The sequence below is a fragment of the Podarcis vaucheri genome (assembly GCF_965113315.1).
Source record: "Podarcis vaucheri genome assembly, chromosome: 16".
In the NCBI taxonomy this organism is placed as follows: Eukaryota; Metazoa; Chordata; class Lepidosauria; order Squamata; family Lacertidae; genus Podarcis; species Podarcis vaucheri.
The window spans coordinates 17308003-17321015 of record NC_138754.1 but is presented as its reverse complement, the minus strand read 5'-3'; the positions used below and the strand labels follow the sequence as shown (position 1 = coordinate 17321015).

Below are 13013 nucleotides of genomic sequence, written 5' to 3'. Positions count from 1 at the left end.
CGGCGGCAGCTTCGCCGCCTCCCACCCCAACCGGGAGGAAGTAGGTCGCTAGGTCGGGTGATGCCCGGATGTGGGCAGCCCTGCTTCGGCAGGAGGGAGGCGCCGGTTGCCCGGATGTTCCTCTCGTTCCAGCCGCGGCCGAGGCTCGGGTCAGAACCGGCCGGGCGGGGGGAGGAGGAGGAGGAGGAAGAGAGATTGGAGAGGAGCGGATGGATCCAATATGGCTGCCCTGATGGCCCTGAGGAGAGAGTGAGAGGCCTAGACAGCCGACCCAGGCCCTGAGCAGGGAAGGGGGGGCAGGACCCTGAGGCCTATTTTGGGGAGGGGGAGGAGGAGACACCACACCACCCCGTTTGGTCACAGGCTGGGGAAGAGGGAACCCTTCACTGGTGGGGAGAAGGGAAGGGCCACTCCCACCCCCCACCCCAGCTGCGGAAGGGCCCACCCCCATCAGCCAGGGGGAGGAAAGTGGGGGTGGGGTGAGGAGAAATACAAGCCCCCCTCCGCCTCCCTTTGATTTAAAACTACCCTCTTAAAGTATTCCCTCCCCCCTCCCCAGTTGCCCGTTAGGTAGGGCTGAGTAAGGTGGTGGTTTAGGGGTGGGCAGGGGCAGTTGATGAGGAATTTATTAATAGGTAAGGGGGGGAGTAGAAACCCACCCCTTTTATTTCGTCGCCCCCTTGAAGTTTAACCTCTCCTATCTTATTTGAGGGGAGCTGGGGAGTTTGGCAAAGGTTGGAGGGGCAGGGGAGGCCCTTTAAAGCATTTGCCCCACCAACTCTGTTTCCCCTGGACTTTTTTTGGGGGGGGGGTAGTGGGAAACATTTGGGGGGCACAGGGTTCTGAGACATTGATGGGTTGACAAGGGGAGAGGGCAGTTGTAGGAGGTAGTGGACCTGGCCCCAGGAAACCCAGCTCACGCGTTGGTGGTTCTTAACACGCTTGTGACATTTTACTTTGTCATTCCTTATTTTTGTTTTAATTTCCCCCCCATTCATCATTAAGCAGAAGGGGCAGCAGAGGAAGGAATAATAAGGTAACAGGAAAAGAGGAGGTGGATGTGGCACAGTGTGGGCTGGGTTTTTTGACTTAAAAGCAAGGCGCTCTGTGTGAGATTAAAAATATTCACCTCTGTGTTTCAAATAAACAAGCCTAGATTTCCTTGCTTTTGAACAAAGGGATACATATTAATGTACTGTAGATCAAAGAATGAATTTAGTTCTTAATTGCTTGATGAAAATAAGAGAGAGAAACCAGTTGTAGGTATTTTAGTTTAAATATTGAGCATTAATATGCTAGGGGTTCCTGATGAATCCTATATTGAGCTAGCTATGTGTTTTGCTCTTATTCAGGAGGTTTATCTCTTTCAAATTAGGTTTTTAAGATATGAAAAGTTAAGAACTGATCAATAACTTTTCTGCTTTGGGGGGGAAGCGAGGACTCTAATCTGCTGGATGAAGTAGAATTGTGTGTGTACGTGAGAGAAGTACTAAATATTAGCCATGAAATATTTTTATAGTGTACTACAGCTGAAAGTTAAGCATATAATAAGTTTGTGTTTTATTTTTATTTTTTATTAGCCTCGCTAATCTGGTGAATCTGGTGACTCTGTATATGTATTTGAGTGCTAGGAAAGGTCTTCTAGCTAGAAGTTAAGATAGAACAAAAGAAAATAAATCAATGCCCCCAGAATTTACTGGATGGTTTTGGGACTTTTCCTATGTGGAATTTCTTTTTAAAGCCAAAGAGAGATGGAGAGGGTTTGGAAACTGGGGGCTCTAGAATCATGTAGTGAGAATTTTAACTTTAGGAGAAAAAAGTTGTCCTGTCCTCCTGTGAGCCATATATGAAATCCATTTGCCAAGTTTTGTGTTTCTTTTTGGTCTGTCTTTTTTAATTTTAAAAAAGTAAAGCAAAGTGGACTAGAGACTTCGTATGTTCACATTTGGCCTCTGTGCCCCGTCAGCTGTGCAGGACTGGATCTAAACGCGGCAAAGAGGGAACCTCCAGAAAACAAGAAGACATAAGGTACGGTATGTTGTTGGGTGATAACTTGTGCCAAACTCTGCAGTGACATGCCTGGTGGTGATTCATTCCCTTCCGTTGCTCTTCATGGTGCTTATTAACATAAGTAGAGCAAGGCAGTGGTTGACTAACTGCCTTCCTGTTGATTGACCTGCCCTTTAGTGTGGAGCTTGACCGAGTTTCTGGAGCTGTCCAGGAATTAGTGGCTGGAAGTAAGGAACCTCCTTCCAGAGAGTGATTCTTGGCAGCACTGTAAATGAGCTCTCAACTAGAATGGGGGATGCTGGTTGGTGCAAATGAAACATAGCTGTTGTTTGCTTCTTGGACAAATTCAAACAAGGATTTAGGGGCGTATCGGATCAGGGCACAATGTGTGGCTCCTCTCCCTTGTTTTGTTTTCTGTGAATTTTGAGATAATCTTAGAGCAGTCAATTAGAATGTCCTTATTGTGTATGTGATTTTTCAGAAAAAAAGAGTTTGTAGTTAAGAGCTCAGTTATGGACTCAGCTGTGGTCTGTTGGCAACTCTCTCTCTCTTCATCCCATACCCCTCTCCTTCAGCACTCATTATATATGATTTGAATTGGTGCCCTTGTCAGGAGTACGGTGAACTTCAGCAGGAAGAATTGTAGACCTCAGTTGTATGCAGAAGGCCCCAGGTTCAGAGTTAGCTGAAATACTCTTTAATAGTGGGGCTGGGAAGGTCGCCTCTGCCCCACATCTTGGGACCTGCTGCCTGTGAGAGGAGGTCATCCAGATTGGCCAGCAGTCTGGCTTTTGTACAAGTCAGCTTTGGGTGGAGTGCATGCTACACTGAGGCTGCGGGTGCATTGCCTGTGGGAGTGTGAATTGAAGGTTCAAGTGCATTCTCTCAGTAATCATTGCAATAGGTACTGTAAGGCAGGCCAGTGTGATCCCCACCCCCCACCCCCAGAAAAGAAAAAAATATTGTAGGTGGGAGGTTGGGGCATAGTAGCAGAGTGTACATGTGGACGAGCCCCTGGTTTGTTGTTATAACGTGTGGAACAATTCTGAGGGTGATTTTTTTAAATAACAAAATCAGGAAGGCAAGTTGTCTTTGTGGCCTGGGGTTCCCGCTTGCCAGAGTTCATGGATTTCAGGCTGTCAGTGATAGCTTTGAAAAGAAATACTATTGCCCAGCTTATTAAGCATAATCATGCATTGTGAAACTATACTTTTCTAATCGGATGACATTACAGTGGCAGTGCCAGGACAAAATACAAGGACCTCATTTTTGAATCAGATTTAGAGAAACAAGCAAACTTTATCTCTTAACAGCCCACTTCTGCTGTATAGCAGCCAATTTAATGGAGCGTCCTTTCTGTGAGTTTTGAGGGATCCTCTTTCATTGTGTTGAGTGACTGCTTTTCCAAAAGACGCACACAAGCGACCTGGGGTTTTCTTGGGTTGTATTAGTAATGGGGTTTGAAACAGGAGCCTTTGGGAGTTTCTGACTCCAGTGTTACGCCAGAGGTCATGATCGAGCCATGGAAAAGCCATGAACTAGGTCAGCTGTCTTGAAGGGTCAGAGGCATGGCGTGTGGCAGTAAATGGAGATAATCTGGGATCAGGGACTGAATCAGGAAGTTGTGCTGAAAGTGAAGTAGGACAGGGTCTGAAATGGGAGCAGAGAATGGGCGTCGGGGGAGGTCTATAGTTGCAGGGTTCATGCAGCAGATCCCTTATGGGAGACAGCCTGCTTAACTTTTGAACCAACTGCTGGCTCCCCTTGGAGTTGAGGTAGGTAGGAAATCAAAGTGTATTTTCACACATTTCATTTCATGCCATGGCATTTTAATAGAAGCTTGTGGGTAGAGTACGGGTTCTAGTTCATGCCAGTGATTGTGTTAAAGGGCTTTGAGAGATGGAATCTCTCAGATCAGAGGACGAGATCTAGTGTTCATGCATGTCAGTTTAGCTTACTCTAGCCAGCTGTTCTTTGTGGTTTGCTACCAACTCATTTCCCCTCCCCTGGGCCACAGACTAGGAGAGAAGCAAAGTCCCCTCTCAGTTGCACAGGGGAATGGATAAGGTAAGAACCAACAAGATCCTTTCGCACAGCTTGGGAGAAGTGCGTGCTGCTGCTTGCTTTCTCCAAATGTCAGCATTGACTATAGAGCTCTAGGAAGCCTAGGTTAGTTTACTGGTGAAGCGATCAGGTTGCTGATCTGGACAGCACAATTTAAATATATATATACATATTATATATATATGCGATAGCTCAGTTGGTAGTGCATGAGGTCTTAATCTCAGGGTTATGGCTTCAAATCCCACGTTGAGCAAAAGATTCCTGCATTCCCGGGGGTTGGACTAGAAAACCATTGTGTTCCCTTCCAGATCTTCAATTCTATGATTCTAATATATATAGCAGTTAGTTGCTGTTCTAAATGGTGATGACTGCTCCCCCTGCCACTCCAGGAAAAAGAGATAAGAAAGTTATAGGTCCCTTATTTTCAGTTTGCATCATGGGATGAAGACAGAACTGCATATGACCTGAAACTGGGCATGCAGAGCTTTTGCCTTTTCTCTCTCAGGAGTTTCTACCATCTATAAACATCCCCTTGTGATAATGTATGCCACCTATGCAAGTATAAAAACTGTCATGGTCAGGCACTTCTTACGTAACCCATGTAAATGGGACTTGGAGAATTTCATTTTTTTTAAAAAGCAACTAAAGGATTTATTGTAAATAAGCCCTATGCAACTCACTGGGCTGGCCTCAAGAAGCCTCTGTCTCTTAGCCTAGCCAGCCTCACGGAGACCTTTGGGGGGCTATTGGTATGGGATCAACAGTGTGGGATTTGGGGGGTAACATGTACTCAGTTTTGATGCAATTGGTTCACAAATGAAAGCTTAGCACACTGTTCGCAGGAAAGACTGCCCATCTACAATATTTTATTTGGCATTCCATGTTGCAATAGCTTCCCAGAGCTAAAATAGTCACGTCTAATAAAACTAATGTTAATGCAGGTGTGGGGAACCTCTGATCCTCCAAATACTGCTGAACTACAGCTCCAGCCATCCCTGACCATTGGCCATGCTTGCTAGGGCTGGTGGAAGTTGCAGTTCAAGCAACATCTGGAGAGCCAAAAGTTCCCCAGCCCTGTTTTGCTGGGTGCACAAAAGTACAATCAAAATGCCAACTTGGGGGACAAGTGGTTTCTAGCCATGATGGCTCTGCTCTGCCTCCACAATCGGAGGCAGCAATTCTTCTGAATACCAGTTGCTGGAAGCCACAGGAGAGAGAGCGCTGTTGTGCTCAGATCCTGCTTGGGGGACTCCCACCAAGGCATCCGGTCGGCCACCGTGAGAACAGGATGCTGAACTAGCTGGGCCATTGGCCTGATCCAGCAAGCTGCTCTTAACATTATTCTGAAAAGTCATACTGTCAGTGTGTCAGGAATTTAAATCTCCTGGGGGAAAGAAACCTCTCTCATTCACTCCACTTCTGTACCTGTATGAAGAGCGTGGGAGAGGAATCTCAGATGGGATTGCAGCATAAAATACACTGGTACCTTGGGTTACATATGCTTCAGGTTACATACGCTTCAGGTTACAGACTCTGCTAACCCAGAAATAGTACCTCGGGTCAAGAACTTTGCTTCAGGATGAGAACAGAAATCGCATGGCGGCGGCGCGGCAGCAGCGGGAGGCTCCATTAGCTAAAGTGGTGCTTCAGGTTAAGAACAGTTTCAGGTTAAGAACGGACCTCCGGAACGAATTAAGTACTTAACTCGAGGTACCACTGTAGTGCTGTGTGTAGACATACACCCTCCCTACCTTTCAGCGAGCAGAGCTCTGAAGAGATCTTGTCTTTCTCTTTTTTTTCCAGTGTCCCACTTTTAGGAGCCACCCCACCCCCCTCGAGCCCCGTGGAAACTGGGCGGCCCCGAGCAGGCCCTGCAGTCGCTCGAGATGGCCGCCTTCAAACGGAGCCGTCGGCAGGCCTGGCCAGAAGAGGAGGGCGACCGGGAGCATGGGCTCTATAGCCTGCACCGCATGTTTGACATCGTGGGCACCCACCTGACCCACCGCGACGTCCGGGTCTTGTCCTTCCTCTTTGTGGACGTCATTGACGACTACGAAAGGGGGATGATCCGCAGTGGGCGGGACTTCCTCCTGGCGCTGGAGAGGCAGGGCCGCTGCGACGAAACCAACTTCCGCCAGGTGCTTCAGCTTCTGCGGATCATCACCCGCCACGACCTGTTGCCCTATGTCACTTTAAAGAGGAGGAAGGCCGGTAGGTCCTCTCTGGTTCGGCGGTCTTCTACAGCAGGCTGCATGTAGCCCATCTGCTGACTCACACACATACCCTTTATCCCAATGGTGAACCAGGTGCAAGTCTACAGCTGGGTCTTCAGCCCAATCTAAAAGGATTCAGTCAGGGAGCGTCAGGCATTGTCAGAAACAGCCAAGTGTTTGAAATAACTGGTCGTGTTATAGCTCTGCAGCAGTTTCTACAAGCCCTGGTCTTTTTTAGAAGTAGCGCTGAGTTGTGCTGAATTAGGGGGTGTGAGTGAAAAGGAGAGGGTGTGAAATGACAAGGTAGTAGATCTCATGAGCTTATCTCTCAGAACACTTGCCACGCCTTCCTCTTTCCACCACCAATCACAGAGCCCGTCTGAAACTTTGGCCTACTTTTCTCCTCCCCTCCCTGGAATCTCTCACCTTGTCACCTTACATAACTGTATTGATGTATTTATCCAGACTGAGGGCACTTCTTCCTTTTTTAAATACCACTTAGCTTTTTATTGCCTATTTGAACTCCCATCATATCTTTTTATTTGTATTTTTGTCCCTTTTAACCACAATATTTAATTGTATGCCTCGAGTAGCAATAGTAGTGCAGGCAACGACCATTTTGCATGGGGGTTCCCAGCCCCTGCACACAGTGGCAGAGAATGCATAACCATGGCCCATTCCGCCCGCCCCCCATTCCACTCCCGTTCTTGCTTCTAGGTACAAAAGGACCTGCGCATTGGCAATAGCCGGTCATTTGGATGTGCCTAAAATGGTCACTGCTTGTAGTAATAATAGTTATTATAATTATAAAACCCTTTGGTAGAAAAACAATGTCAAGGATTTAAAAACCATTAGCCTCCTGAGAAGAATGAAGAGTGGCCTAGAGTGGCAGGCGAGACTCGGGTGCCAAATTATCAGTCAAAACAGTTAAAAACAACTATTTTAAAAAAGAATAAAGAAGAGCAATAAACTAAAAACAGATTAAAACACATGCCAGCATTCCACAGTATCTGGGTAGGCTTGTCTAAACAAAAAATATACAGTGGTACCTCAGGTTACATACGCTTCAGGTTACATATGCTTCAGGTTACAGACTCCGCTAACCCAGAAATAATACCTCAGGTTAAGAACTTTGCTTCAGGATGAGAACAGAAATTGTGCTCTTGCGGCGCGGCAGCAGCAGGAGGCCCCATTAGCTAAAGTGGTGCTTCAGGTTAAGAACAGTTTCAGGTTAAGTACGGACCTCCAGAATGAATTAAGTACTTAACTTAATTCTGAATAGAGTACAGTGACAGCGCTCACCTGATGCCAATAGGCAGGGAGGTCCAAAGTGTGGGTTCTGCCACAGTAGATCAATTTCTTACAAATGCAGAACAGGCATTATGTGGCACCTGTAACAGGGCCAATTCTGCAGATTGAAGCAGTTGAGTGGGTGCACATATATAGCAAAAGATGATCTCATAGGTAAACTTTAACTTGTTGACCACCCCACCGATTAACATGCCCCTCCTTTCTTCCGCAGTGTGCCCGGATCTTGTAGACAAGTACCTAGAAGAGACGTCCATTCGCTACGTGACGCCGCGAGCCCACAGCAGCGCAGAGCACGTTCCTTCCCACCAACACAAATCTGGTGAGACTTTGCGGCCAGATAGATGTCAGGAGCCTTTGTCCAGCTAGTCTCCTTCAGTGCCCTCCATTGCCCAGGCATCTGTGTTCTGGGCATTCCTGCCCTCAGCATTTAATGCAGGCCTTTGGGACCTCAAAAGAAATCCAGACCCAGCTTTTTGTACAGTTTCTGTGTCTTCTTCCCTACAGGCAGGCCTCACTAGCCACATCTGCTTGATGGCTCTGTTCCTGAATGTCTGTTTCCCAGCCAAATCCAGAGAACTGGATGAGCACCAGAAGCTGCCTTAGACAGAGTTGGACCGGTTGTTCCACCTAGTCCACCTGCCCCTGACTGGTAGTTGTCCTTCAGGGTCTCTGGCAAAGGAGGATCTTTCCCAGTCCTGCTACCAGAGATCTTCCTTAATTGGAAATGCTGGGGGGATTGAACTTCAGCATGCACAGCAGGTGCTCTTTTAGAATTGTAGGGCTGGAAGGGACCCAAAGGAGTGTCTAGTCCAACTCCCTACAATGTAGAAATCACAGCTTTGCTGTAGCCCTTTGCCACAGTAGAAAGGCATTGGATTCTATGCACCACAGAGCTTCTCGCCTCTTGATCCCATGAGGTTTGATTTGCTCCTTGATGAAAGCCAGACTTCAACGGCGGCAGGTTGTTACTCTCTGGTTGCTTTCTGGAGACCAGAGTACGTGAGGGAGGAGTGATTTTTAAACGCTGGCGGTAGTAACCTTGAGTTGCTTCCTGTATCTGTGTGTTTCTGGCAGCTTCTTTTATTTAGAGCACTTGATGTAAAAATAAATCTGTAAGCTGTTTACATAAAAGGTGAGAGTGTCTAGTCCTCATGAATTCAGGAATCATTTTTAAGGGCAAAAGCCTCGTCTGTTGAGATGCAGAGGATGGAATGGAGATGGGGTTGCTGTGTCCAGTGAGAGTCCTAGGTTCCTCATCATTTCTCCAGAGTCTTGTTCATCTTGGCTATCAACATAAAAGGCCTGGGATGCTGGTGGGCAGAATATTTACTTTTTAGTACTTTTTATCCCAAACTTTTATCTGATAAGCTCAAGCTGGTCTGGCTGGCTCTTCCCCACCATAAAAAAAAAAAATTTGCAACTCATCTTTGGTTATGAGGGCAGTCAGTCAGTGAAGCTTATTGTACATACTTTACACTATATGAAATATAGAATTTACAAACCAATATATGAATTAAAATAGAAATGCGTTACGGAAAGTCACTGGGCAGCCATTAATTGCTGTGTATACCATCCAAGGATAACAATATTGGATTAAAAATTATAATGTATTATAATTCTGGATATGGTTAGATCACAACTTCTTAGCTGTTAGTGCAAATTTAGCCAGATAGAAAGGAAGGGGCAGAGGGCCACATTTGGCCTTCAGGCCTGAGGTTCCCCACTCCTGTTTCAAGTGAGGCAAAAGCCAAAAAGTGATGAGAAGACGCAGCACCAATTTGAAACCAGGAATTTTGTTCTTTGCCCCAGTGAAAGGTTTCTGAAGGCGTTGTTTCCAAGTGCCAGGGAAGTCTGTATTGAATGACAATAGTAGGAGCCAGTCCTGGTCTTGTAATCCTGGTGAAATAAATATTGTCAGTTCTGCTCATTCAATTTAGCAGTCCAGACATAGTATTTATAAAGCAACATTATTTTCCAGACAGTTGGAAGTTGTGTTTAATTTTGTCACTGTTAAGATCTTTAGATTGCTTTGTCACCAGGTCTCTGAATAAGCCTACCCCCCCCCCCCGCATTTGTCATTTTTATGGAACATCTTAAGATCTTGAAGACTCTCTCTAGATTTGATTTGCAGGTTTGAAGTGGTGTCTGTGTGGGTGGAAGAAGCTGGCCGGGCTAAAATGGGGAGCCCCTCCCCACACCACCACCACCAAACTAGCCTAGGCTCCAAGCGGGATAGGCAGGATGCAGATTACACAGTATTTAATTGTATTCTGATGGTGCTTCAGCCTACTAGGCTTGCTTCCATTAAGGATGGAGCAAGTTCTGTCTTACTGAGGGCCCTTGCCTCACTAGTCCTCAGTATTCAGGACAAACAAAAGAAAATCCTCCTTCATGCAGCGCATAGTTAGACTATGGAACTTGCTCCCACAGGAGGCAGTGATGGCTGCCAATCTAGATGGCTTTAAAAGAGGACAAAAAATTCGTGGAGAGGGTTACTGATGGCTGCTAGCCATGATAACTATACTCTGTTTCCATTGTTGGAGGCAGGTAATGCTTCTGAATACAAACTACAGGAGAGGAGTATCCTCTTGTGCTCGGGTCCTGCTTGCAGGTTTCCCATAATGGATATCTGGTTGGCCACAGTGAGAAAAGGCTGCTGGACTAGATGGGCCGTTGCTCTGATCCAGCCGGCTCTTATGTTCCAGTGTGATGCTGCCAGATGAGCAAGACCAGGGGTTATCCCCAAGGAAAAATAAAAACCTTGCTTCTTTCTGTTCCTGTTCTTTTATGTGGCTGTGAGTGTTATTGTCGTGAGGCTTTTCTTGGTCAGCTGCCTTGAGAGCCTCTTGGGGTTGTGAAGTGGGACTTGTGCACTCCCCCACCCACCAAATAATAATAATAATAACTCCCAGCCTCTAGTCCTGCACTGAGCTGTCTGAGCCCTCACCTTTGTGCCTCCTCCCAGTGCCTCCCCACCACCCGCTGGTCTGCTGCTCCTCTTCAGGCCCCCAGATCTGCACCAAGAGACCTGGCCGGGGACGAGCCCTCCTTGGGAGCCAGCGGAAAAGGAGGAAGTCGGTGACGCCAGACCCGAAAGACAAACAGACGTGCGGTAAGGATCTTGACAGTAGCAGCGCCGTGGCAGCCATGTTTGAGTCCCCTCCCAAGATGGATGCTCTGAATGCAGGTCTTGCTAAGACCCAGGACTATCACATAGCCCAACAATCTACTATGCTGAGACAGATGTGGGGTGTGTGTGAGACAGAGACATTACACTGTTGACCCTTCCACAGCATTGGGGATCAGCAGCTCAAGATGCTGGTGGTACAAGTCTGTCCCCTCCCAGTATTGCCAAAGGCAAAGAGAGGGTATGAAATGAGGAACACATTTTGGGCATAGGATTTTGCAGCAGGGCATATTGGAGCTAGAGGTGCAGCAGGACCGCTCTTGATTGATACAGTTGTACCTCAGAAGTTGAACAGAATCTGTTCCAGAAGTCCGTTCAGCTTCCAAAGCGCAGCTCCTGCAGCCAATTGGAAGCCCTGTCAGACGTTCGGCTTCCGAAAGAACGTTAGAAATCCGGAACAATCACTTCCAGTTTTTGATTGTTCGGGAGCCGAAACGTTGAACTCCCAAGGTGTTTGGGAGCCGAAGTACAACTGTATGCATTTGGGGACCCATTTCTTAAATCAGTCACAATATATTTGCATGGTGCTAGCACTCCTGCCATGACCCACCTTGAATCAGGCTGCAACCCACTAACGTGTCCTGACCCACCAGTTGAAGAGGTAGCCAATACAGTTGGACTACAACTCCCATCAGTCCCAGCTAGCATGGCCCACTGGTCAGTGACCATGGGAGTTGTAGTCCAGACACATCTGGAGGGCACCACATTAGCTGCTCCTACCATTTAGCAAAGAGGACCGGTTCCTGAGATCTCACATCCGGGACATTTGGATGTTTCGAGCAGAGAGAGCATTAACGTATCTCCTGTCTCCTGGCGCTTCCCTTCCAGACATCCGCCTGCGAGTCCGAGCGGAGTACTGCCAGCACGAAACGGCCTTGGAGGGGAACGTCTTCTCCAACAAGCAGGACCCCCTGGAGCGCCAGTTTGAGCGCTTTAGCCAGGCCAACACCATCTTGAAATCCCGGGACCTGGGCTCCATCATCTGTGACATAAAGTTTTCGGAGCTCACTTACCTCGACGCTTTCTGGCGCGACTACATCAACGGCTCGCTACTGGAGGCCCTCAAGGGGGTCTTCATCACAGACTCGCTCAAGCAAGCGGTGGGTCACGAGGCCATCAAGCTCCTGGTCAACGTGGACGAAGAGGATTACGAGGTGGGCCGTCAGAAACTCCTGAGGAACTTGATGCTGCAGACGGCACCTTGAACCTCGGTTGCTGTTATTCCCCCCACCCTGTCCTCTGCCTCTCCTTTGGATGATTTTTTTTCCGGGTTTTTTCCTCTATCTCTCAAGAAAAGGAAAAAAAACATCTTAAAAGGAATGAAACCTCAAGCTCCCTGCCATGTACTGAGTAACTGTACGGTCTGTTTCAACACGAGGATGAGCGCTGTGGTTGGTTTTTTCTTTTTCCCCCAGTTGGGAACCAAAACAGGAGATGGAAATTCCTGGGCTCCTCCCTGCCTGCAAGGGAGATGCAGGGGCCCTTTCCCTGCAGGCCAGCTGAGCATCTTCGCTCGCTGACCGATGCTCCTCTGGTCTCTCGTCTTTTCTTAACCACATTCTCTCTTGTGCTGTCTACTTCTCTCCTGGGTTTTTTTGTTTTTGTTTTCTTTTTGGTACTGTCTCTCTAAAACATTAGACTGTCCTGTGGTGTGCCATTGCCCAGAAAGGTCTAAGCAGGTGCGCGAGGTCCAGAAGGCGAGACTTCCACTCTTTATATTAAAAATAAGAAGCAAACCTGAACGTGGCTCTTCTTGTGCCAGGAACATCTTAACACCGGTGTTATTTTCTTTCAAGCTGTGAGTTCCATGGGTGGTGGGACAGGGTGGGGGAGGAACGGGGCTTCTCAGAGTGGAGTTGGGGAAGAGAGCGCTTGCATCTCAACCAGACGCACCACCTGCCCCCTCTATGTAGCAGTGTTCTTAAAAGTGACACTCAAGGCCTGCCAGTTGGATTTAGGAAGGGTTATGCAATTGACTTTGTTGGCGGGTGGGGAGTGTGGATGGGAAGGACCCTCGCCTAGAAGGAAGTTGCAGCAAGGGTGGGGGTCCAGACACAAGGGATGAAATGGTCTTTGGGACCTTAGCTGCTCTGGAAGACTGTTTTCTTCTGTGCGTGTGGGAAGAGCGTGCATTGTCCCAGCCCAGCTAGCTCAGCTGAATTAAATTTGAGTGTTTGTTCTCCCCCCCACCTAACCCTTTCCCCTGACGTGTGTCCTGAGCAGAGAGT

The 13013-nt window shown here is 47.6% G+C and overlaps 1 protein-coding gene across 8 annotated transcripts in view; it reads left to right on the top strand.

The window, feature by feature from the left end:
* The first annotated feature begins 91 nt into the window (after positions 1 to 91).
* Positions 92 to 13013, top strand: part of LOC309521455 (death effector domain-containing protein) — a 32169-nt gene continuing 19247 nt past the window's right edge. The window contains exons 1-7 of one of the 8 annotated variants that reach the window (XM_082203972.1): positions 92 to 249; positions 1009 to 1036; positions 1967 to 2028; positions 5878 to 6285; positions 7810 to 7917; positions 10564 to 10710; positions 11614 to 12527. In XM_082203972.1, coding sequence (XP_082060098.1) covers positions 5961 to 6285; positions 7810 to 7917; positions 10564 to 10710; positions 11614 to 11990 — 957 coding nt within the window. In that variant the 5' untranslated portion in view covers positions 92 to 249; positions 1009 to 1036; positions 1967 to 2028; positions 5878 to 5960 and the 3' untranslated portion in view covers positions 11991 to 12527. The other 7 variants (XM_082203974.1, XM_082203971.1, XM_082203973.1 and 4 more) reach the window with 7 other exon arrangements.